Raw genomic sequence first — 26,185 nt, 5'->3', positions numbered from 1 at the left:
TTTCGCATACCAGTGTACTAACAAGTATAGGTCAATGTCGAAAAAAAGCCATGAGTTAGAGTTGAATTTGAAAGTGTCTGCAATTCTGCCCATGCACGATAGTAGGAGTATATGATGAGAACCTTGTCAATCATTTTGGCCCTGGAGAGATTGTACAAGGCTCATGGGGTAGAATTTTTCTCAGTGTGGTCTGTGCTTGTTAACAGGAGAGATTGTTTCTACAGGGATGGGTTACACTTAAATAGAAAGGGGGGCAATAATATTTGCTGATGGCAGGCAGTGTTACATGTGTCGTATTATTCTGTGAATCCTCCCAACACATATTGGGAGGATTCACAGAATAATAGATTAACAGTAACTACAGGCAGAGGTGAAAGTTATTCTTTCATTTCTTCTGTTGGAATGTGCAGTAGCCTGGAAAACAAAGTGCAGGGGATTTCAGGAGGTGGAGTCATCATAGAACAAGTAAATACATGGGTTGTGTTACAGTAACTAAGAGTAAGAATTGGTGTATGTATATGTGCATATACACCAGTGCTAGGAGTACAATAAATAAATTTGATGAATTTGAAGTGCTGGTGAAGACATCAGAAGCGGATATTGTTGGAATATCAGAGATGTGGTGCCACACAGAGTACATTTGGGGAGTACATTATATGTAGAAATGATAGACAGGACAAGAAGGGTAGAGGTTATGCTGTTAGTTAAGAAACACATAAAATCTAAGGAAATGCATCAAATTGACATTGGTGGACAGTGCAATGTTGAGTCAGCATTGTGTGACATAATCACTGGGATAGGGAAAATGACAGTAGGCGTGTGTTATAGGCCTAATGAATCTGATGAGTATAATGAGCAATTGTGTAGAGAAATAGAGTGGGCCAGTAAATCAGAATGTCTTATAATGGTGGATTTTAACTTTCCAGATATTGACTGGAACTTATGGGTTGGTCACTCGCACACTAGCAAGCCTTTTGTGAATTTATTGGAAGACATGTTTTCTACAGCAACATGTTTGAGAGGCAACCAGAGTGCTCTTGATCTGATTATCAGCAGTGATTCTTCATGCATTAAGAATCTGCAATAAAGGAACCACCAGGTGGCAGTGATTGCAGTATACTGATGTGGGGTTTACTTAAAGATGTAACTACCATCAGGAGTAAGGGGAAGGGTTTTTGCTTTCATAAAGGTGACTACAATGGTATCAGAGAGTTTTTAAATTCTGTACAGTGGGACCAACTGTGAATTCTAAATGAGAAGCCTTCAGCGACTTAATCTTGGAGGGTACTAGGCTTTTCATAACAACTGAGAAATACTGTTCAGGTTTTAGGCCTAAATGGATATCAGATGAATTAATGTAGCTCGTGGCAGAGAAGAAAAATGCATGGGATGCATATAAATTATCAGGTGATACAGAAGCCTATTGCAGATATAAGATGGACTGTAATCAAGTCACAAAAGGTGTTAGACAGGTGAAGGCAGATTTCGAGAAATCTTTGGCAAAGGATGCAAAGAAAAATAGCAAAGAGTTCTTGTAAACTCTAGAAGGAAAGGGATGAAACAGATTGGTCCACTTAACATAGATTGTTTGATGATCAGGCTTGTGTAGCTGAAAAACTGAATGAGTATTTTTCATCTACATTCACCCACGAAGAGTTATTCAAGGAGGCGAATGCAAGAACTTTATCAAACTCTAATAGGGAGCTAAGTGATTTTGTAATAACTGAGACAAAGTGGTGGAGAAATTGTTGAAGTTAAACATAAGGATGGCACCTTGGATGAATGGGATCTCTCCAGTTTTATTAAAGGAGGCAACAAAGGAAGTAAGCAAAACTTTACCCATAATTATGAAAGTTTCCTCGGACTCAGGGGAGGTTCCCATGGATTGGAGATGTGCAAATGTGTCCCCATTTCGCAAAGGGCGACATGGGTAATTGCAGACCTGTTAGTCTGTTCCTGGGAAAATAATGGAGTCACTGGTAAGGAAGCGATGCAAGGTCATCTATACAAGACTGCAGTTATAGTTCAGACAGAAATTGGAGCAGTATGGCATTAAGTGCAAGTTGCAACTTTCACTTAATGCCATACTGCTTCAATTTGTGCAATGGATATCTTCCAGCCGACCGGGCTAGCCGATTGGGTAAAGTACCTGCCCGGCAACCCAAAGGTCGCGGGTTCGATTCCCGCCTCGGGCTTGGATCAAAGTACTGCAAAAACCTTGGGAGGTGCAATATGGCCACAGAAGCCGATGCACCAACAACTACCAAATCAAAAAAAAAAAAAAAAAAAAAATGGATATCTTCCAATTTGTACAATGGATAAAAGGATGGTTGAGTGGGAGAAGACAGAGTGGTTATCAATGGACACTGCTCTTCATGGACTAATGTTTTTAGTGGAGTTCCCCAGGGTTCGATTTTGGGCCCATTGTTCTTTTCGGTATTTATCATTCTATAAGTTAAGTGAAAATGCATGATTAATACACAGCCAATTCTAAGTTAGCAAAATATTTGCAAAGCCGGCATCGTTTTAAGTCATATCTCATATTGTGAATACCTTCACAACGATTTGCATGATATTGCACTACTTCAGATAAGTAATGCCTCACCTAAAGGAGAAGACTAATGTTACTTATTTTCAGTGGATACCACCACCCAGACTTCTCCTTTAGGTGAAGCATTACTTATTCGAAGTAGCACAATATCATGACAACTCGTGAAGGTATTCACAATATTGAAATATGACTTAAAAAGATGCTGCCTTTGCAAATATTTTGCTAACTTAGAATTGGCTGTGTATTAATGATGCATTTGCACTTAACTTATACATAGTCTAGACTTTTTTGCAGCCTGAGACATAAGCCCTAAATGCATTATAGTCTTAATACATCATACACCATCAGGCATCTCTCATATTGTGGAGGTATACTTCATAACTGTTTTGCCATCATTGCATCACTCGGGTACCTACCCACCCACCGAAGAAGGGCCAAATAGCCCTGAAACGGTGCCGCTAGGGGGAGCTTGATGATGTCCGGAGTTTCCAAGAATAGGTAACAACAGCCTTCTCCACTGGGGAAGCGTTGCCTATTCGAGGAGTTTATGAGTTTTTGAGTGGTGTGAGTTGGAGTTACTGTCCCTTTCATTCTTCTACACCGTTTCTTTTCCTCTTCCACTCCTACTATAAACTTTCCCTCTACCTTTTTTGCTTTTCTAAGTCTAATAGGGACAAGTGGATATTCGAGTAGATATTCACATACATACATAAATAGCCCTGAAACGGCACCAGGGGGAACCTGTTGATGTCCAGAGTTTCCAAGAATAGGTAACAACAGTCTTCCCTACTGGGGAAGCGGTGCCTATTTGAGGAGTTTATGAGTGGTGTGAGTTGAAGGAGTTACTTGCCCTTTCATTCTTCCACACCGTTTCTTTTCCTCTTCCACTCTTACTATTTCTTTCCCTCTACTTTTTTTGCTTTTCTAAGTCTAATAGGGACAATTGGATAGTAGAGTTATTATCAAACACATATACAAAATAGCTCTGAAACAGCGCTGACTGGGTGATGGTGGTATCCACTGAGAATAAGTAACATTAGTCTTCTCCTTTAGGTGAAGCGTTACTTATTTGAAGTAGTGCAATATCATGGTAACTTCTGAAGGTATTCACAATTTGAAAAATGACTTAAAAAGATGCCGCCGTTGCAAATATTTTGCTAACTTAGAATTGGCTGTGTATTAATGATGCATTTGCACTTAACTTTTACATAGTCTAGACTTTCTCGCAGCCTGAGGCATAAACCCTAAATGTATTATAGTATTTATCATTGATATTGATGAAGGTATATCAGGTTTAATGTCTAAGTTTGCAGATGATACAAAGGTTAGCATGGATGCTAATGACAGTAATGATAGTACGTTACATCAACATAATCTGAAAAAATTGAGCAGATGGGCTTAGAGCTGCAACTGAAGTTTAACATTGACAGAAGTAAAGTACTACGTATGGGTAGCAGTAACCCCAGAGTAACGTATCAACTGAGTGGTACACATTCAGGTTAGTGGAGAATGAAAAGAATCTGGGGTTAATTGTGCAGTCAGATATGAAGTTTTCTAAGTAGTGCAAAAAGGCTACAAGAGTAGCTCATGGTGTCTTGTCAATGATATACAGGAATTATACTAGCAGGGATAAGGAGTTGATTGTCCCCTTGTATAAACTAACAGTCCTGTTAGTTTAACTTGTGTTCCGGGAAAATAATGGAATCACTGGTTAAAGAAGCATTTGCAGGATCATCTAGACAAGACTGCAGTAATAGCTAAGACACAGCATGGGTTTGTTAAAGGGAGGTCTTGTCTGACCAATTTGATTGGATACTATGATGTGTTCACAAAGGAACTGGATGCAGGGAATGATATCATATATTTGGATCTTAGAAAGGCTTTTGATACTTCATGGAAGACTGCTGAACAAATTGGAACAGTGTGGCATTGGAGGCAAATTGCTGCTATGGATAAAGGGATGGTTGAGTGGGAAAAGACAGAGTGGTAATCAATGGACATTGCTCATCGTGGACTAAGGGTATTAGTGGAGTCCCTCAGGGTTCAGTGTTGTGTCCATTGTTATTTTCTGTATTTATAAATGATATTGATGATGGTATATCAAGCTTAATGCCCAAGTTTGCATATGATACGAAGGTTGGTAGGGTTGTTAAGGACACTAATGACAGCACGATGGTGCAACAGGATCTAGAAAAGTTGAGCAAATGGGCTGAGAGGTGACAAATGAAATTTAACTTTGCGAAATGTAAAGTACTACATATTGGAAGCAATAACCCCAGTATAATGTATCAACTCTGTGGTTCTACACTGACAGTGGTAATTGTGCAGGCAGATATGAAGTTTTTAGCATTAGCATTAGTAGAGGCATATGAAGCAAGAAAGCAAGCTTATGCAGCATCAGCCAAAAAAAAAAGAAAAAAAACAACCACTCCTGTTTCATCCCCCCCCCCTCCCCGTTCATTCGAAATACCAGTCCAGCTGAGCCTTAAATTTATTTAGGCTATCAGCTTCCACAACAAGGAATGGAAGTCTGTTCCACCAACCAACTACCCGCTGGCTAAAGGCAAATTTCCGCACATCTCTCCTACTATCCTAATCTGTCTTTCCTCAATTTGAATTTATGCCCTCTCAGGTGATTATTCTGAGCAAGAGGAAGAATCTGATCGGCATTGAGCATACTCAAACTGTTCAAGTCTTTATACACTCTATCAGATCACCTTGCCTGTGCCTAGTCTCCAGACACTGTAATTTGCAAAACTTAAGCCTTTCTTCGTAAGAGCAACCCTTTGTTCCATTCACTAATCTTGTTGCCCTTCTCTGTACTCGTTCCAGCAGCTCTACAACCTTCTTGAAAGAGGCCTCTAGACCTGTATACATGCATTTAATTCATTTGTACCTGACTAGGTGTGTTTGGCCGTGGTAGCTAGAAGGTGCTTTATCTTTTCTTCAATTGTTGTCTTATCGATTTCTTCGTGCTGTGCATGAATTTGATTGGATTTAATATGCAAATACATGATTTAGCTTAATTGACTTTGGGAAGTTATGTTTTTGAAATTGTGTATATACACAATAAACATTGTGTATATTTATCCGTATTAATTTTTTTTTGTTTGTTTTAGGAAGAGATAGACAGCAACGATGGCAAAGAAGAGGGAGAAGAAAAACTAGATAAAAGAAGGTAAAAATATTACTTGCATATGATTATTAGAAGTATATATATATTTTTTTGCATATTTAAAACACGTTAAAACAGTGGTTCCCAAACTTTTTCAAGTCACCGCCCCCTTGGTTCCATAAATGCATCCCCAATGCCCGCCAGTCCTAACTTATAAAAATATTTTTCAGAGTGGCAGTCTGCATGACCCAATGAGGAAGATAATAAAAAATAAATTCAATGCGGTAATGATTAATTGCACATTTATTTCAAATCCAATAAAAGTTTATTATTTAATTTAATTCAACATATTGAAATTACTAGACTAGTTACTCTAGCTTTTAAAAATCTGCCAATTTAACAAAAGTCTTAGAACTACATTTAGTAACAAGTTTATTTTTCTGTAAATTTTTAATATGAGTGATGGGCTTGATGACGTAATACCAGTTTCTCAATGTCCAGTTTAAAGTTGCTTAGAAAGAGTCCTAAATCACCACGTTCAGTAATCTGAAATCGATTTCTTGCTTCTTGGAGGTAGGTAAGTTGGGTGACTACACTAAAACAACATCCTACTAAATATGAAGTTGGGAATGCAATCAGTAGATTCTTAGCCACTGTTCATAATGCAGGAAAATAATCAGAAATTTTCTTCTGTAACCAAAACTCTTGATAAGATTTCTTAAACTTCAGTTTCAGTTCAATATTATTTTGTAACTCAATTAGTTCTTCCTCTAAGTTTGATACCCCAATTTCATTAATATCTACCTAAAAATGGATTCATCATCCAATCTGGAATTTCTCTCGAAAGAAGATCCTTAAATCGTTCAGGCATATCTTTATGCAGCATATCCAACGTCAAAAAACACTCGCAGATCATCATCCTTGATACTGTTGCACATGGAACACTGCTGCACAAATTGGAGCAGTGTGGCATTGGAGGAAAATTGCTGCTATGAATAAAGAGATGATTGAGTGGGAGAAGACAGAGAGTGGTAATCTTTGTGGACTAATGTTATTAGTGGAGTCCCCCAGGTTCAGTGTTGGGCCTAGTGTTGTTTTCTGTATCTATCAATGATATTGTTGAAAGTATATCAGGGTTATGTCTAAGTTTGTGGATGAAACGGAGGTTGACAGGGTTATTAATGACTGTAATGATAGTATTCTACTGCAATAGGATCTAGAAAAGTTGAGCAGATGGGCTGAGAGGTGAAGTTTAACAGTGACAAATGTAAAGTACTGCATATGGGAAGCTGTAACCCTAGAGTAACGTATCAACTGTCAACTAGAGTAATGTATCAACCAACAGTGGTAGAGAATGAAAAGGATCTGGGGTAATCGTGCAGGCAGATATGAAGTTTTCTGAGCAGTGCAGACGGTGTGCTTTGGCACACTATGGTCATAGTTGCCGATGCACTTAATAATCCCTAAACAAACAACAACAGCAGACGGTCTGCAAGAGTAGCTCATGGTGTCTTGTCAGTGATATACAGGATTTTTTTTAGCATGGATAAGGAGGTGATTATTCTCTTGTATAAAGCAATGATCAGGCCACACCTTTACAGGTCTGGAGGCCTCATTTAAAGAAGGATATAGAGCTGCTGGACGAGTGTAGAGAAGGGCAACAAGATTAGTGAATGGTACAAAGGGTTGCTCTTAAGAAAAAAAAGCTTAAGTTTTGCAAATTACAGTGTCTGGAGACTAGGCACCTGCGAGGTGATCTGATTGTGGTGTATAAAGCTTTGAATGGTTTGAGCATGCTCAATGCTGATGGGATTTTTTCCCTTGCTCAGAATAATCGCCTGAGGGGACATAAATTCAAATTGAGGAAAGAAAGTTGTAGGGTAGATGTGTGGAAGTTTGCCTTTAGCCAGCGGGTGATTGATTGCTGGAACAAACTTCCATCTGTTGTTGTAAGTTGATAGCTTAAATAGATTCAAGGCAGAACTAGAGAAACATTTGGATCGAATAGATGGGTGAAATTAGAAGATAATTTTTTTTTTTTTTTTTTTTTGGCTGCTGCTATATAAGCTTGCTTTATATAGCTCACGATGGTCTATATTGTGCTTGAATAAAGTTAACTTTGAAATAAAAATGGATACTGCAGATTTGGCCTTAATAAGTTTGATATAATTTCCTTGCAGCTGTAAATTAATTTATTGAACTTTACAAATATACAATGTCATGCGTGATACTTTTAAGTTTATCACTAAGAAAAGCATCTTTCTCCTCAAAAAACTCCACAACAGAATTAAAAAGGTTATAAAACTGTCTTATGAAGCAACAAACGTTGAAAATCATTATTCTCAACACAAAGCTTCTGGAATAGTCTGTCGTTTAGACCATGGGCTATGATTTTATTAACACCAGTAATGACTTGTGAAGGCGATCACTGAGGTTTTTTGCAACCAGATGTTGGCGATGAATAACACAGTGAATAGTAAAGACATTTGGTACAACTTTCTTCAAGTACACAACACAGCCATGGTAGCGATCAGTCATTGATGGAGCTCCATCCATCACAAGAGGAAATACATTAACAACTGGAATTTTCTCGTCTTTAAAAAACTGCTCAACAACACGAAATATTGACTCACCTTTAGTATCTGTTTCTAACTGCCCTGACAACAACTTTTGAACTTAACTTTCATCAAATGCACATGTTTGAAGCAAAGATTCATTGCCTGGCAAAGTTGACTCATTTAGCCGTAATGCAAATTCTGTAGTCCTTAGTATGTTACACAACATATCTTCCACATTCTCAGCCATTTCATCTATGTGTCTTTGAACTGAATTGTTGCTTAAAGGAATACTCTTACTTCGTGTGGTGACTTATGTAAAACAGTAAGCACAACTTCACTTACTGCCGGTAAGATTGAGTTCTTCACCAATTGTATGTGGATTTCTAGACTTGGCAATCAACAATGAAATATTGTATGGTGCATGCAAACCATCAGTTTTGTGTTGTGAGGCATTAAAAATATACTTGATAGTTTTCGCCACTTTTGCAATTTGACACGAAGTGATTGAAAAACGTTAAATTCTTGTCTGCCATGTCAGGATGATAGTTCCCGAAAATGGTGTACTCAGATTTGAGAATGGAATCTTATTAGTTCTGCACACCATTTGTGTGACACCCTGTCTAATTACTTAACAGATATGCACAAATATTCGTGCTATGCGCTAACCTAAAAAATAGTAAATAAACGATCAACACACTTGGTAAGATCTAGCCTCAAATGCCCTCCTGCCCCCCCCCCCCCCCCCCCGCTTCTTTGCAGCCTCCTAGGGGGTGGTACTGCCCACTTTGGGAACCAATGATCTAGACCAGCATTATTCAACCTGGGGTACGTGTACCCCCAGGGTGTACGCAGGAGCTCCCCAAGGAGTGGCGCCTCCGTAGCCAGGTGGGAAGGAGCAGCAGTGCGTAGCACACGCTTCTTGATTAGACCGGGGTTCAAGCCCGTCACCACCAAATACGGAGGATGCGGAAAGGTTAAGGAATGACCACCGCATATCCTGGAGCAATATGGCCTTAGTTGCTAATGCTCCTAAAAACCAAAAACAACAACAACATCCCCAAGGGGTACGCAAGAGATTAACAAGAAACAAAAATATTTTAGAACAATTGAAATACATTTTTTACTTAACCATATTCTGTAGTAATTACACTATTGCCATTATTAAGCTAAGTGATGATTTATCTGATTTTTTACTTAAGCGTGTTTTGTATTGTTGTATATACACTATTGTGATTTAAGTGATGATTCATCTGAAGTGGTGCGTTGAAGTGTCAAGTATGCCAAAATCTGATTATACGCACATTCCATTTTTGGATTAATTAAATTTGATTAAAAATTTTGGCATTCTGATTGAGATGGTATATATTTTCAAAAAATTTATAAAAAAATTATTTTTTAAGACTTTATGGAGATAATAATTAATGAAATACATGATTAGATTATCTAATAAAAAAACTAATTTATCTCTATATTTATTTATTGCTATTAAGAAATACGAAATGATATTTTTAAGTATATATCGATGCTTTATAATTAAATTTTTCTTTTTAATTATTGTTAATTTAGTGGTTAAAAAAAATTACTGCCCCATAATTTGGCGGATATTAACACACACAATCCAATTTTGTTCTTAGTCAAATTTTTTAATCAAGTTTAATTAATCCAAAACGGAATGTGAGTATAATTGGATTTTGCCAGTACTACCGAGTATTTACGAAATCACTTGAACCGTGTCTGATGGTTGTTAGATTACCAGCCGTTCACCGTCCATTTTGTTTTAGTTCTTGTCTGTAAGCTTGTGGGGACAGTTGTGTGCATACAGTTGCAGTTGTGTGGTGATTTTTCCTGTTAATTCTTCTGTGTGATTATTTTAATACCCCATTACAGATAAGTTTATTTTAAAGTGAAAATGTGAAGGTGAGGATGGCAGTGTATGTAGTGAAAATAATGAATTGCAAAGATCTAATGAAGTTATAATTGTTACTCCTTCATGTGGACCAAGTGGTGTTCAGAATGTCGTTGGAAAATCTACTAAAACTGAACACAATCCCACAAAATCTTTGAAAGCTGAGACTAAACCCAAATATCGTTATTATGACGAAAGTTATGTTAATTATGGTTTCATTTCAAACAAGTGTGATCCACCTCTTCCATTCTGTGTAATATGCAGTCATATTTTGTGTAATAATGGCATGAAGCCCTCTCTATTAAAAGGTGTCTTATCACCTGTTTTACTATATAAGTACAAAAAAGTTAACTCCCTGTAAGCACTTAGAATTGAAGTGTAGAGATTTACTTGTAAAATGTAGTAGACATACATATATGGGGCCACAAAAATAAGAACATGGTTCTTTGGGGGTACACGAAGAAAAAAAGGTTGAGAAACACTGATCTAGACAGTAGTGCAGTTATACTTCATATACAGCATGGATTTGTTAAGGAGGGATTTAGATAGACTAATTTGATTGGATACTATGATGCAGTAACAAAGGAACTGGATGCAAAAAATAGTTTGTTTTTATATCATATACATGGATTTCAGGAATGCTTTCAGTACTGTGGTACATAAGACTGCAATATATATTGAAGCAGAATGTCATTACGGGTAAGTAACTGTTATGGATAGAGGGTTGGTTGAGTGGACACAGCTCTTTATCGACTATTGTTAGTGGAGTGCCTGGTAGTCTGAAGAAATTCAGGGAAGAACTGGACCAACTATTTGGAGGGAATGGACTGGTGAAGTGGGAAGTTCTTTTTTTTTTTTTTTTTTTTTTTTTGCTGATGCTGTATAAGCTTGCTTTGTTGCATCATTTGCCACTAGTAATGCTAATAATGTCCAATCTGATATTCCTTATTGGAGACCACTTAATTTGAATTCTGTCAAATTTATCTGTTGACTTGATTTTTCAGTTCCACTGATCACATAGAACTCTGAAATTTGACTTGTTTCAGTGTAAATTTCCTAACGGTGAGGTAATTTTGCTTGGTGATGTTAATGTGCACAACTTGAGCTTGTTCCAATTTTCTAATTACATAGACCCAGCTGATTAAGTTGTTCATATCACTGTTTCCTCAGACTGTGCTAGTGAAATGTTTCATATCAGAAATGGCTCGTATCCAAATCTCCTTTATTTTCTGCCTAGAGCTTGCAACAATTGTAAAAATAGCCATTAATCAACCCAAACTGAAGTTTGAACAGGCTAAGAGTAGAGAACTTTTTCAGAATGGTAGTAAAGCATTGTGGTCTTTTGTCAAAGCTATGAGCTGCAACTTTTGGTCTATACTCCCACTTCTGTTAGAAACTGATGGTTCTATTGCATTTTCAGCTAAAGATAAAACTGGCTTACTAGCATCCTACTTTTATTCTAATTCTTGTATTGATAATCTTGTTAAACCACCTTCTATCGTGCCTTTTGCCATAAGTTAAAGGATAGAGGAATGCTAGAAGAATTCTGAACAATCGTTGCAGTGAAAGCTCCAGATTCCTGGAATTCCTCAGTTTGTTTTAAAAAACTTGTGCTATTGAGATTGTTTCTATTTTGTGTTGCCCTTTACTTTTCTATTGCACTGGTGTTTTTTCCTTTTGCTTGTAAATTTGCTCATATTTAGCCTAAAAAGGGTGACAAACTCCTCCTTTCCAGTTATTGCCCAGTTAACTCACTTCTATTTTTATCAGAGTAATGGAGAAATACATAAACTGCCAACTCTTTAAACCTTTCACGACTTTCAGTGCGATCAGTGATTGGAAACATGGATTTCAGCAGTTTCTATCTACTGGTGATTGGCTTTTTATTACTCATCTTTGGACAAATTGGGTGGAAAAGTTTGGTGAAAGTCAAACAGTTGCTCTTGCTATTTTGTAAAGCTTTTGATTATGTTCTGCATGAAGGCAAGCTTCCATTGTAACTGGTCATTGAATTTTATGTGTGACCACTCACTGCAGTTGGGTAGTAGACATCTCCCTGTCTTCTAATTTATCTTCTAATTCTGTTTCTCCCCAAGGTTCAGTTTTACCACTCTTTTCCTCTTGAATGACCTACTTCCACTGATTAGAAATCCTATTCATAGTTTTGCTAAGGAAAGCACAATACATTTCACCTTCCAGCTTGAGCATCCTTTGCCTGCACAAACAGTCTCAAATTGTTAAAAATTCTCCTCATCCCCATTATTTAAATGTGATCTTCAGGTAATTCTGTGGGTTGAAGACACTTAGTTAACTTAATCCTCTTAAAACTCTGTCCTCTTATTTCTTGGAACAAAAAGAGTATATTCTTATGCTCATCTTTGACAATCATATTTCTAGACAAAATCCAATATCTCTCTTATGGATCATCTTCCATAAGAGAATGACTTCCTGACTTCTAGTCTCTTTTGTCATAAGCACATCATAAATATTGCCTCCTTTGGGTTCATGTTTTTGTTCTCTGTATTACTTTTCTTTTAAACACTACTCACTCTATAAAATCTCAAATCTGCCCTACCATATAATATTGTTCCTTGTCTGTGAGATAGAGTTTTGTTCTCTCAGGTTAATTAATGACCTGCCTCTTACAAAGTCTCCATTCTCTGCCTCATAGATGATCACTTTTCTATAGATACCTCAGGGCATTATTCTTCTGACTCACCATACATAATTTACCACTCTCTTCCAAACCAGTTCAAACATGTTGCAACCACTCAGCATCCATTCACACTGTCCAGCTGTAAACTCACAGCACTATCTTTTTCTCTTCCTCGTTTATTCCTTCCTTCCTTTACATGTATTTCCCAAAAATTGCAGTTTACAGGAATTCGTTTAATGTCGGCAAGTATCTTCTGCCTTGTCAGCCTTCAACACATGCATGGTGGTAAGTAGTGCAGGTAAGAAGAAAAAAAAAAAAAAAAAGAAAGAAAGAATGACTGATTATGAATGGTCACTGCTCTTCATGTATTATGTTATCAGTGGTGTTTTTCTGTTTTCGATATTTATTAATCATATTATTGATGTAAGCACATCAAGTCTAATGTCTAGGTTTGCTGCTAAATCAAAGGTGGGTAGGATGGTTAAAGTGATCCAGGTATGTTACTCCAACAATGTGGATAAATTAGGCAAATGTTGGTCCTTGAGGCTTGTCACAGACATTCTCTTAGGTATGACCACCTAAGAGACCACCACTTGAGTCAAGAGGACTGAATTTCAGCAATGTTTTGTTGATGACAGCATGTTGCATTCCAGTTTGAGAAACTTAACCTGCACAGTTTCACAGCTTCAACTTCTCAAATATCCACTTCCATATAATTCTCCAATGGGGCAGAGATAACTTAGTTAATTTCAATTCTTCTAAAACTCAGTTCTGTCATATGTTGCAAAAAGGTTCTTCTCCCTCTGTGCTTATGTTATTCAGATTTCACTCAGAATTTTAGATGAGATCACATACCTTTATTAGGGATTACTCTGACTTTTAATCTCTCTTGGCATAAGTACATCACTTATTTCTTCACAATATTTCTTCCTCTGCATCTAAAAAATTCTCTTTTACTGTCAGATTATTTTTCTTCTAAATACCTACTTACTCTGTACAAATCTCAAATCCACCTTACCATCGGATATTGTTCCTAGATCTGGGGCAGTATCCCCATAACCTCACTTAGTCTTTTAGTTCCCATTAAAAGGAGGGTAGTTAGGGTAATTAATGACCCATCTCTTACAATGTTTCTCCACTGTTTGTGTCATAGTTGTTCTGTTTCTGTTGCATGCCTTTTTTGTAGGTATTTCGATGGGCACTGTTCTTCTGAATTGGCATCTATTATCCCCTCTCTCTTCCAAACCATTTGGAACACTTGCCACAACTAGTCAACCTCCTGATACTGTCCAACTTCAAACTCACAGAACCAACTTTTCTTCTTCCTTGTTTATCCCTTCAATTTCCGTTTTTTGGAACAACTGCGTTTCGCACATTTTCTGAAAATTACAAAATACGGGAATTCAACTCTTATGTTGAGTGCAAGCATCAAGCTCGACTGCACCAAACATGTTACATGTAGTCCAATGCAGTCATATGCATATTATATACCCATCAATCCTTTCATATAGTGAAATTCTACTATTTTTGATATAACTTGTTCATTGTATTAAATTATTATTAATTTGTATTGAATTAAAAAATCATCCTTAAAAATTTTCTGAAAGAGGAAAGTCGATTTTGGAGAATCATGTTTTTAATCAAAGGTGGACTGAAAACTATTTCTTCATTGAGTATGATGAAAATGCAATGTGTTTGGTGTGTAAGGAGATTGTATCAGTTTTTAAAGAATATGACTTAAAACTATGATTCCAAGCATGTCATCAATATAAAGGAATGTTGCTAAAATAAAGTGTTCAAAACAAATTAAGAAAACAACAAAACACACTGAAAACGTATCGATCAAGAAATTTATCTGCTGTAACTGCCAGTTATCCAGTTGTACATTTGATCGCTTTTGAAAGTAAACCGTTCAGTGATGGTGAATTTGTTAAAAGTTGTGGAAGAAAGTTTTCTGGAGAAATGAATAATGATACGAGACATTACCTTGTTTCGACAAACAATTGTGTGAAGGGTAGAAGATATTGGAGAGAATTGGTTCAAAAAACTTTTGGAAAACATAAAACAAGTGAAATATTTTAATGCGGTACTGGATGACCGTGCTGATGCAGATGACGCAGTCTGCCTCCTTATCTTCGTATGTTGAATTAATGATAATTTTGTACCAGGTGAAGATTTAGTTAATCTACAGAGAATTCACAGAACAACACAGGTAAAGTCTTCTTGAAAATTTTTGCCAATTTATGAGGTCAAATCAAAAAGTTCGTACCCTTACCTAGAAATAATAGCCCTAGAAAGGTGAAACTTCACAGGAACTTTAATCCTCTTCTGTGTACTCTCCATGTATAGTAACACATTTCTCCCAGCTATGGATCAGTTGTTTAATGCCTTGATCGTAGAAGTCTGCCCTTTTTTCTTGAAACCACGATTCCACTTCATTGATGATTTCCTGAGACGAATCAAAGCAGCGTTCACGCAATGATTTCTTCATTTCTTGAAACAAGAAGTCTGATGGTGCTAGGTCAGGAGAGTAGGGTGGGTGCTGCACTGGGCAAGAAAGTCGATGGTGGAAACGGCCGTTTGAGCTGGTGCATTAACTTTGGTGAATATTCCACGCCTTTTCACCTTCAAAGCATCGCGTAACTTTTTCAAAAGATTTCTGTAGATTTCTGCATGCCCTGACAGATTACCTACTTCATGGTTCCACACTTAACTCTGTTAAGTGTGGAACCATGAGGTAGGTAATCTGTCAGGATAACCCCTTCTCTGTCCCAAAACACGGACAACATCACCGTCTTTGCAGATAGAGTGGTCTGCCTTTTTTTGGGAGGTGGGGAGGAGGTGCGCTTCTGCTGCTTTGACACATCTCTCCGGTTCATACTGGTACACCCAGCATTCGTCGTTTGTCACCAACCAATCAAAAAAGTTCTCAACATCTGAATTAAACAAATCCAACAGTTAGCGAGAACATTACATTCGACATTGCTTCTGCAAAGGCTTCAGCAATCGTGGAACCCATCGTGCGGAGACCTTAGACATATGCAGATGGTCGTGTAAAATGCTGCTGGCAGATCCATAACTAATTTCCACTGCATTTGTGATGAAATGAATTGTCACTCGTCTGTCACTCAGCACCAGCTGTTCAACCTTCTTTGCAACCATCTCACTGTCTGTGAATGTTGATGGCCTTCCTTCTCTTGGCTCGTCAAAGACACTTGTACAACTACAATGGAACTCCCGTTTCCACTTTTTTTACAGTGTCATAGGATGGACAATTCAGCCCATACACAGCTTTCTTGCCCTGCAAATGCAGGAATTTGATCACTGCTCAATACTCCACTTTGCCAACCATAGTGCCCTTCCTCAGATTCCGGGCTCTACCTCTGGTGTACGATCACCTATGGGAATGAAATTTCACATGTTAGTTACTGAATATGTAGGCAACTTATATTAAAAATGGCATCTTCCTGCTGATGTGTTATCTAGAACAGGGTACGAACTTTTTGATACCCCCTCGTATCGAAAAGTTATGATTAAATATTAAAAACCTGGTAGGAGTCAACACTGACTGAACAAAAGAATAAGATTGATAAAAACATTGGACTTATGGGTAGAATAACCAAGAAAATGAGTCACCTCCCTAGCCAGGTGGGAAGGAGCAACAGTGCGTAGCACACGCTTCTTGATTAGACTGGGGTTCGAGCCCGTCACCACCAAATACGGAGGATGCGGAGAGGTCAGGGAATGACCACTGCATATTCCCGGAGCAATATGGCCTTAGTTGCTAATGCTCCTAAAAACCAAGAAAATGATGGATATCAGAGCTGAACCTCCGATTGGAATTCACTGCATTGTGCATGCTCTCTGTGGAAAGTATTGGATCTTCAGCTTTATGAATGTGGTTATTTCAACTGTTTTATATGATCACATGGCTTTAATTGGCGTATGTTTCAACAGTTTCTTTCAGAAATTGAAGCTGAATACAAAACTGGAATTTTACACAGTGCAGTGAGATGGCTTGGTCGTGCCAAAGTATCATATCGTTTCTTTAAACTGCATCATGAAATTGATATTTTTATGACAAAAAGGGAAATCAATAAAATAACTATCAAACATGGAGTGGCTACTTGATCTTACAATTATTATAGACATTTCTAGTAATTTAAATGCTCTTAATTTAAAACTACAAGGGAAAGTAAAATTGGTTTCCGATTTGTTACGGTGCCATTAAATTATTTGAATTCCAAATTGAGCAAGACAATCTAGTTCACTTTAAATGTTGTTCCGAGCTAAAAGAAACTAGTACAGTAGACTCCCGATTTTCTGGGCTAGATGGTTTAAAAAAAATTCCGGATAATCGATTTCCCGTTTAATCCAAAAATACAGTAAGTTCCTGTATTTTTGGGAATTCCCCTTTGTGAATAGGAGACATATTTGCATACCTCCACTTTCAAAGTGAACAATAGGAATGACTAATAAAATATTGCTACTATATCCCTGATATGCCAAAATACAAAAACCACATAATATCTTCAGAAGAATGAAGAAAAATAACTATATATTTTTCGATTAATTAGTTATGGTTCTAGGTATTTTTGCTGCAAACATTTTCGTCGTAAGGCAAATTTGTCGTAAAAGATAAAATAACAAAAAAGAAAAGTGGTACATTAAAAAAAGAACATAACAAAACATGAAAAATTAATAAAAAAATTAAAAAGGCTATTGCAAAAAATTAAAATGCAAAATATTTGAATACATTTAAAATGCGTGTAGATTCTTGGCAATACTGTGCAAATAACTGATTTTATTTTGTGGATCGTACCTAAGCTTGTCTTCGAAGTCTTTCGTTCATAGTACAGTATTATACATTTTTTTTGCTTGTTGATTTGTCTCCTTATTTGGCATCGCACTTTTTCTTTTTCCCTAAAATTTCTTCTTTCACTATCAGTTTCCAAATACTAGGATGTATATTTGTAACTGAACTTTGTATTGCATTGTGAAAGCCTTCTACACTGTTGTTCGTTCTTGCCATATTGTCACATGTCCGTTGATAGACTTTGTTCCAAAGTTCTGTGGGAAATGTGGGTTCAACTCTGTGCCTTCGAGGCCCGTGGTATCTTTCTCCTCCAATGTAGTATGTTTTAGAATAAGAAACCAGCTCTTGGGGCAAATCATCGCCATATGTCAGCTCAATAAAGCCATCAATAAAATCACTAGCTGGAAGAAATGCTAATGCCGTAATGCATTTAATTTTCATGTTAAATTCAGCATCTGTTTGATAGTGCAACCTTTTCCAATTTCAATGATTTTGTGGTAAATATTTTTTGCCATATGAAACAAACAGCTGGTTATAGCCGTATTCGTGTATATGTTAGAGAAAGCGACTATACTTCCTTTCTCAAAATCGATCATTAAGGATTGAGGATCTAATGTCGGACGTAAGTTCTTTACGATGTATTAAAATCTGCTGCAAGTTTCTTCAGATTTCCCTGGAAGTAAAACGAACAGATGAAGGATGCTGCTATTTCTTATCAATATATGTAATGTATATAACTGGCAGTGAATATCTGGACTACATTTAAATATTCCATCACATGCCCAGGCCTTAGATTTCACCAAATCATCTAAGCCAGATTCTGTGCCAAATACCAAAATTCTGTCTACATCATGTTCTCTATCAAATAACAAAACACTTTCACCATTTTCAAGAAACTTATACTCATCAGGAATCATGTAACCATTTCTTTTTTTGGGGATAGGAGGAGCTTGATTCTTCTTTTACCTCCAACTTCTGATATTGTGTGATAAATTTGTTAAAGACGGCATTAAAGAACAAGTTGTTGTATCTAACTTAGCTAAAGAATCTATAATTAATGCTCTCGAAGACTGTTGTGAATTTGTAGCCGCCTCTTTTATATTTGCCATTGGTAAACTTTTGGTTTTGACAGGTGGGGTGGATGACTGTGCTACTGAAGGATTTGCAAGCTATGTTATCATTTTCTAGTATAGAATGCAATCTGGCTTTACACTCTCTTATTTTACACTTCTGGTAAGTTTTATCACCATATTTTCTATCAAGTCGATATATGCAGTTATCATCTACTATTTTAAGACCACTAGGTCTATTTGTCACTGTATAGACCATTATGAGGGCTAAGATTTATATAATATAAAAATGGGGGTATTGCGAGAACTTCATCATTGGAGAAATGAAACCAAACTGTCAACTAGCTTAAATATATTGTCTGCCGAAGGCGGTTGATTTGTCAAAGGAGAAATGAAATGTCAAAGAAAAAATGAAATAACTGTCAACCAGTTATTTTATCTTTTAAGGCAAAAATGTTTGCAGTAAAGGTGTTTACGGCGAAAATACTGGACACGATTAGTTTAGTTATATATATATATATATAGAAAAATAGTTATATATTTTTAATGAGTTCAATTAAAAACTTTATCTGGGGACAGCGGTGAAGTAGCCGAAGTGATACATAGGAAAAGGTAAAAGGAAGAAAAAACACATGTTTATTGTACTGTAAAAACTGATGTGTATTTCGTAGCCTTGGTTATTATAGTTGACTTCATTGGTGCTGATCTCTTCACTGCTTCTGGTATTCTGTCTTTGTCCTTTATTATTGTGTTCACCGTTGGCACTGACAAATCTGAATTCCACTCGATACTTGTTAATGTTTGAATATTTTTATACATCCTTATTATTTTAATTTTCTGATCAATTTGACCACTTTCCTTTGCTTGGTAGATTTACTAGCACTTATAGTAGATTTGGTAGATTTACTAGCACTTGGTAGATTTACTGTCACTTATTCTCTTAGTAAGCACCATGATAACCATCAGAATGGAATTTTCTGTAAAGAACACAGGGTGAAGGCGAAAACTCACTATTATCACCCCACGCAAGCTCACATTTTACTAAAGCACATTTCTGGAGATCACTACCATAAAACAATAAAGGAAATTTGCAGTTTCTGGTTTATTGGACTTTTCTATTAGTGTAATTCATTATAAACGGGTAGTAAATTCAATCTTACTGCATTTGTGATAATACCAATAGCTGGAATTCTGTGGATTTTACGTTATTATTGTGAAATGTGTGTGTCCCCTTCACTGAAATCTTCAGTCATATCTATATAAAAAAAAAAACAAATTTTCAGGACCTTCACTCCTATATTTTAAGTTTGTTACTCCGTATCAAGTTGTTTTTTTTTTTTTTTTTTTTTTTTGGCTGATGCTGTATATGCTGCTTTCTTGCATCATATGCCTCTACTAATGCTAATTTCATTTGTGCATGCTGTGATCGTCGTTATTGATTGCTTATTTTTTTTTTTTTTTTTTTTTACTGTTTTAAATTTTACGATCCTAAAAAAGAAAAAAAAAATTAACATAAGTCTGAAGTTATGTAAGCCAGGGACTTTATTGTATTAAAAAATTTTCAGCAACCTGCGTAAAAAGTATGGTGATAAAAAATGAGAAAACTTGCCACACACTACTCAAGTTTCTGTTTAATTGAAAGCACAAACAAAAAATATATATATTTACTATAAAAAATTTTTCGACATTCTTGACATAAATAACGAAACAAAATTTGTCTTTTTGCAGTGGGGGTCAGAACATGACAATCAATGCAACTCCTTAAAACAAACTAAACATTTATTCTCTCTTCCCCTTCCCTTTTTTTTTTTTTTTTGAACGGGTGGGTGTGAAGACAGTGGGGGTTGCAAGATAATGAATACACTAATCTCCCAATGACGACTTATAATGCCGTTTCTTGTCACCTATTTATGACTTGCAAAACATCTGTTTATACCTATTCTAGTTATTACTTGAATTTTATGATTTCTGGTTATTTTTATTATTTTTTAAAATTTAGTCTTGAAGTGTTCTGGTAAATGAGAGTTTGCTGTATTTCTAAATAATCGTTGCCTCTCATTATTACAATAACCTTTTGACGAGTTTGAAAATCGATTTGCCGATATAAGATCCCATGAAAAAGAGATAAGCTTGTTTGAGAATCCATTTACTTCTATGACTGGAAACTACAATCCCGGCTTGCAACTTGAAATTATTCATCTTCAAGCCAAAACATGGTTCAAAAATAAGTACAGTATATGGACTGTGAAAATAAGCATTTTAATTCTACAAAGCTCTCCCATCTGAAGATTTTCCTGTAATAAAAGAAAATGCCATCAAAATGGCTATTTTGTTGAGGATCAGCATATGTTTGTGAGCAACTTTTTTTCACGGACAAAATCAAATAAATATTTAAAAAGAAACAGAATAACAAATGAGCATCTTCATTCCTTAAAAAATTGTCAAGCAAATTTTGAACAGTTTTCTAAAAATATCCAGCCTCAATCATCTCAATAAATGTTATGTATTGTACTTTCAAATAAAATTTTCGAATATTTTCAATTTTAGGTGTATCATTATATTTATTTATTCACCTTAATATTGAAAAGCAGTTATCCTTTTCAGGTTGTAAGTTTTCTAAAGTGACCATTTAAAAGCAAAAGTAAGGTATTTTTAAAAAACAAAACAAAAGTAAGTCTTAATTTTAATAAAATCTAAAAATTAAATCACTGACAGAGATTTGCTGCACATAAGTGTTGGGAATTTGCATTTTTTATATATAGCCTGAAAATAAAAAAATGGTAACATGAAAATAGAAACTTCCTCTTACATATAGCAAGATATGGAAAATTTAACACACTAATTTTTCTCCAGTCACTCAGTGCAGCACGTGAAACAAATCTAACTTCGAATATGGCCCCTGTATGGGAAAAGGTTGGACACCCGTGGTCTATAGCAAACTTTATATTACTTTATATTTTTATATAAAAAATAACATAGTTGTAAAACTTGTAGAATTACAAAATAAACCAGGAGCACCTCCACCACTATGTAAAATATTCTGACATGATAGAGCAAATTTCAAGTAATTTTCGAAATAGTTATTAAAAATGTAGTTCTGATCAGATTTCTTATCAGCAGTAAAACATCAGACAACTTTTTTTAAAATGCAGATCAGTGAAGGGATGGGTAAATATAGTGTGTCTGTTTTGTTTTATTTTATTTATTTATTTATTTTTTGATGGAATTCCATGTATCATTTTACCACTACTACTAAATAAATACCAAATACCCCCAATTCACAATTATGTGAATCATTCTGCAACTTTCTGGTCATTCTCTTGGTAAGTAGTTCATATCATTCACTAAAAAACTTTTTGTAGTAAATAGGAATCAAACCTATCTGTACATATTAACATTAGTGCTAGTACAGGCATAGGGCGCAAAAAAAGCAAACTTATACAGCACTAGCTATAAAAAAAAAAAAAAAAAATTGTATTAAATCTATCCATCAAATCACTCCAATCGTTTGTCCAGTTCTTCCTTGAATTTATTTAAGCTATCAACTTCCATAATGACAGATGGAAGTTTGTTCTAGCAATTAACCACTCACTGGCTAAAGGCATATTTCTGCACATATATTCTACAACTATCTTTCCTCAATTTGAATTTATGCCCACTCAGGTGTGTATCGGCAGTAAAAACATAAATAACTTCCTCTTACATGTAGCAAGATATGGAAAATTTAACACACTAATTTTTCTCCAGTCACTCAGTGCAGCACGCAAAACAAATCTAACTGAGTAAGAGGAAGAATCTCATCAGCATTGAGCTTGCTCAAACCATTCTATGGCTTTATACAATTAAGTCAGATCACCTTGAAGGTGCCTAGTCTTTAGATACTGCAATTTGAAGAACTTAAGCCTTGGTAAGAGCAACCCATTGTTCCCTCACCAATCCCATTGCCCTTCTCTGTACTCATTCCAACAACTCTACATCCTTCCTAAAATGAGGCCTCCAGACCTGTATGCAATACTCAAAGTGTGGCCTGACCATTGCCTTATACAAAGGGATAATCACTTCCTTATCCCTGCTAGCAAAATTCATGTATATGATTGACAAAACCCCGTGAGCTGCTCTGGAAGCCTGTCTGCACTGCTCAGATAATTTCATATCTGGCTGCACAATTAAGCCTAGGTCTTTTTCATTCTCTGCTACAAAGTACTATACAGTTGGTATGTTGATTCTTGCACTGCTTCAATTGTAATGAGCAGCAGCTTAGAGAGCAAGTTGCTTGGGATTTGAAGAGCTGCTGGGAGTCATCATGGAACAAGTAAATACATGGGGTGTTTTAGGGTAACTAAGAGTAAGAACAGGTGCATGTACACCAATGCTAGAAGTATAGTAAATAAATTTGATGAATTTGAAGTGTTGATGAGGGCATCAAAGTCAGATATTGTTGGGATATCAGAGACATGGTGTCACACAGATATAAGAGTGTAGAATTGGAATTTGGGGAGTACTGTGTGTGTACAGAAAGGATAGACAGGGTAAGAAGGGAGGAGGGGTTTATGCTGTTAGCTAAGAAACATAAAATCCAAGGAAGTGTAACCAGTTGACATGGGTGGACAGTGCAATATTGAGTCTGTTTGGTGTGACATAAACACTGGGAAAGGGAAAATGAGAGTAGGAGTGTGTTATAGGCCCTAATGACTCTGATGAATCAACGAACAGTTGTGCAGAGAAATAGAGTGGACCAGTAAATTAGAATGTCTTGTATTGGAGAATTTTAACTTTTTAGGTATTGACTGGAACTTGTGGGTTGGTCACTAGCACACTAGCAAGACTTTTGTGGATTTGTTGGAGGATTGTTTTCTACAGCAACATGTTCGAGGGGCAACCAGAGGGAGTAATACCCTTGATCTGATTATCAGCAGTGATTCTTCATGCATTAAGAATTTGCATATAAAGGAACCACTAGGTTAGAGTGATCACAGTGCTAACGTGGGATTTATTTAAAGATGTAACTACCATCAAGAGTAAAGGGAAGGTTTTTTGCTTTCATAAAGGTGACTGCAGTGGGATCAACTGATGATGTTATCACTGGTGAATTCTAAATGGGAAGCCTTCCGGGACTTAATATTGGAGGCTACTAGGCTTTTCATATGAACTAAGAAATACTGTTCACAGTTCGGGCATAAATTGATGTCAGATGAATTAACAAGGCTCGTGGTAGAGAATAAAAATGCACGAGATGCATTTAAATTATCAGGCAACACAAAATCCTACCGCAGAATAAGCTAGTATGTAATCAAGTCACAAAGGAGGTTAGGCAGGCAAGGCAGATTACGAGAAATCTTTGGATGCAAAGAAAAACAGCAAAGAGTTCTTTACTTGTGTAAAGTCTAGAAGGAAGGGGATGAATCAGATTTGTCCACTCGATATTGATGGTTCAACTGTTGATGATCCTGATCAAGTAGCTGATAAACTGAATAAGTATTTTGCATCTACATTCGTGCATGAGGAGTTATTCAAGGGGGGGGGAGGTGCCAGAAGTTTATCAAACTCTAACAGGTAGCTTAGCGATTTGCAAAGTGGAGGAGAAATTGTTGAAGTTAAACATAAAAAAGACACCTGAGGTGGATGGAATCTCTCCAGTTATATTGAAAGAGGCAACATGGGAAGTTAGCAAACCCTTAGCCATAATTATGAGAGCATCCTTAGATTCATGGGAGGTCCCCATGGACTGAAGATGTCTAAAGGTATTCCCAATTCACAAAGGGGATTCAAAGAGTGACACAAATAATTATAGATCTGTTAGTTTAACTTCTGTTCCGGGGAAAATAATACAGTCACTGGTTAAAGAGGTGATGCAGGATCACCTAGCGAAGGCTGCAGTAATATTTCAGACACAAATGGGTTTAGTTAAGAGGAAGTTTTGTCTGACCAATTTGATTGGATACTACAGTGTGGTCACAAAGGAACTGGATGAAAAAAATAATTTTGATATCGTATACTTGGATTTCAGAAAAGCTTTTGATACTGTTGCACATGGAAGGCTGCTGTACAAATTGGAGTGGTATGGCATTAACGGCAGGTTACTACAACGGATAAAGGGATGGTTGAGTGGGAGAAGGCAGAGTGGTAATAAATAGACACTGCTCTACATGGACTAATGTTATTAATGGAGTCCCCCAGGGTTCAGTGCTGGGCCCATTGTTGTTTTGTGTATTTATCAGTGATATCAATGAAAGTATATCATGCTTAATGTCCAAGTTTGCAGATAATACAAAATTTGGCAGGGTAATGATGTTAATGACACTAAAGGTAGTATGGTACTGGAACTGGATCTAGAAAAGTTAGGTGGATGGGCTGAGAAGTGGCGTCTGAAGTTTAACATTGACAAATGTAAAGTAATGCCTATGGGTAGCAGTAATCCAAGAGAAATGTACCAACTGTTTGGTACTACATTCAGGGAGGTGGAGAATGAAAAATACCTCGAGGTAATTGTGCAGTCAGATATGAAGTTCTCTGAGCAGTGCAGATGGCCTGCCAAAGCAGGTCATGGAGTTTTGTCAATGATATAAAGCAATTTTGTTAGCAGACACAAGAAAGTGATTATCCCCTTGTATAAGGCAATGATACACAACCTTGAGTACTGCATACTGGTCTGTTGGCCTCATTTTAGGAAGGATGTAGAGTTGCTAAAACGAGTACAGAGAAGGGCAACAAGATGGTGAGAGGAACAAAGAGTTGCTTTTACCAAGAGAGGCTTAATCCTGCAAGTTGCAGCTTCTGGAAACTAGGTGTAGAAGGCCTTGAATGGTTTGAGCAGGCTCAATGCTGACGGGATACTTCTGCTTGTTCAGACTAAGAACCTGTGTGGGCATAGATTCAAATTGAGGAAAGACAGTTGTAGAATAGATGTGCAGAAGTTTGCCTTTAGCCAGTGAGTAGTCGATTGCTGGAACAGACTTCCATCTCTTGTTGTGGAAGTTGATTGCTTAAATAAATTTAAGGCTGAACTAGACTAATGTTTGGAGTGACCGAATAGTCAAAATGGGAAGGGGTTTTTTTTTTTTTTTTGGCTAATGTTGTGTAAGCTTGCTTTCTTGCATCATATGCATCAACTAATGCTAATTCTCCTCTGGGGTTAATGCTACCCATATGCAGTACTTTGCATTTGTTGATGTTAAAGTTCAGTCGGCACCCATCAGCCCATCTGCCCAAATTTTCTAAATCTTGTTGCAGTTCCATACTGTCATTAAAAACACTGCAAACCTTTGCATTGTGTGCAAACTTGGACATTAAGCCTTATATACCTTCATTAGTATCATTGATAATAATTTAAAACAACAATGGGCCCAACCCGAACCCTGGGGACTCCTCTAATAACTAAGTCCACAAAGAGCAGCATCCATTGATTACCACTCTCTGTCTTCTCTCAGTCAATCATCCCTTTATCCATTGCAGCAACTTGCCCTTAATGCCAATCTGCTCAATGTTGAAAAAAAAAAAAAAAAAAAAAAACCAC

General features: G+C 36.6%; 1 protein-coding gene across 2 annotated transcripts in view; it reads left to right on the top strand.

The window, feature by feature from the left end:
* The window catches only part of LOC150085821 (uncharacterized), a 354,492-nt gene that overhangs the window by 89,644 nt on the left and 238,663 nt on the right, over positions 1-26,185 (top strand). For both annotated transcript variants that reach the window (XM_090374264.1, XM_090374263.1), the window contains exon 2: positions 5,671-5,729. In XM_090374264.1, the coding sequence (XP_090230390.1) occupies positions 5,671-5,729 (59 nt within the window). The remainder of the gene's footprint in view (positions 1-5,670; positions 5,730-26,185) is intronic.

The sequence above is a fragment of the Mastigoproctus giganteus genome, chromosome 5 (genome assembly GCF_048544385.1).
Source record: "Mastigoproctus giganteus isolate SK-2022 chromosome 5, ASM4854438v1, whole genome shotgun sequence".
In the NCBI taxonomy this organism is placed as follows: domain Eukaryota; kingdom Metazoa; phylum Arthropoda; class Arachnida; order Uropygi; family Thelyphonidae; genus Mastigoproctus; species Mastigoproctus giganteus.
The sequence above is the reverse complement of the archived record's forward strand: the minus strand, read 5'-3'. Positions and strand labels throughout refer to the sequence as shown.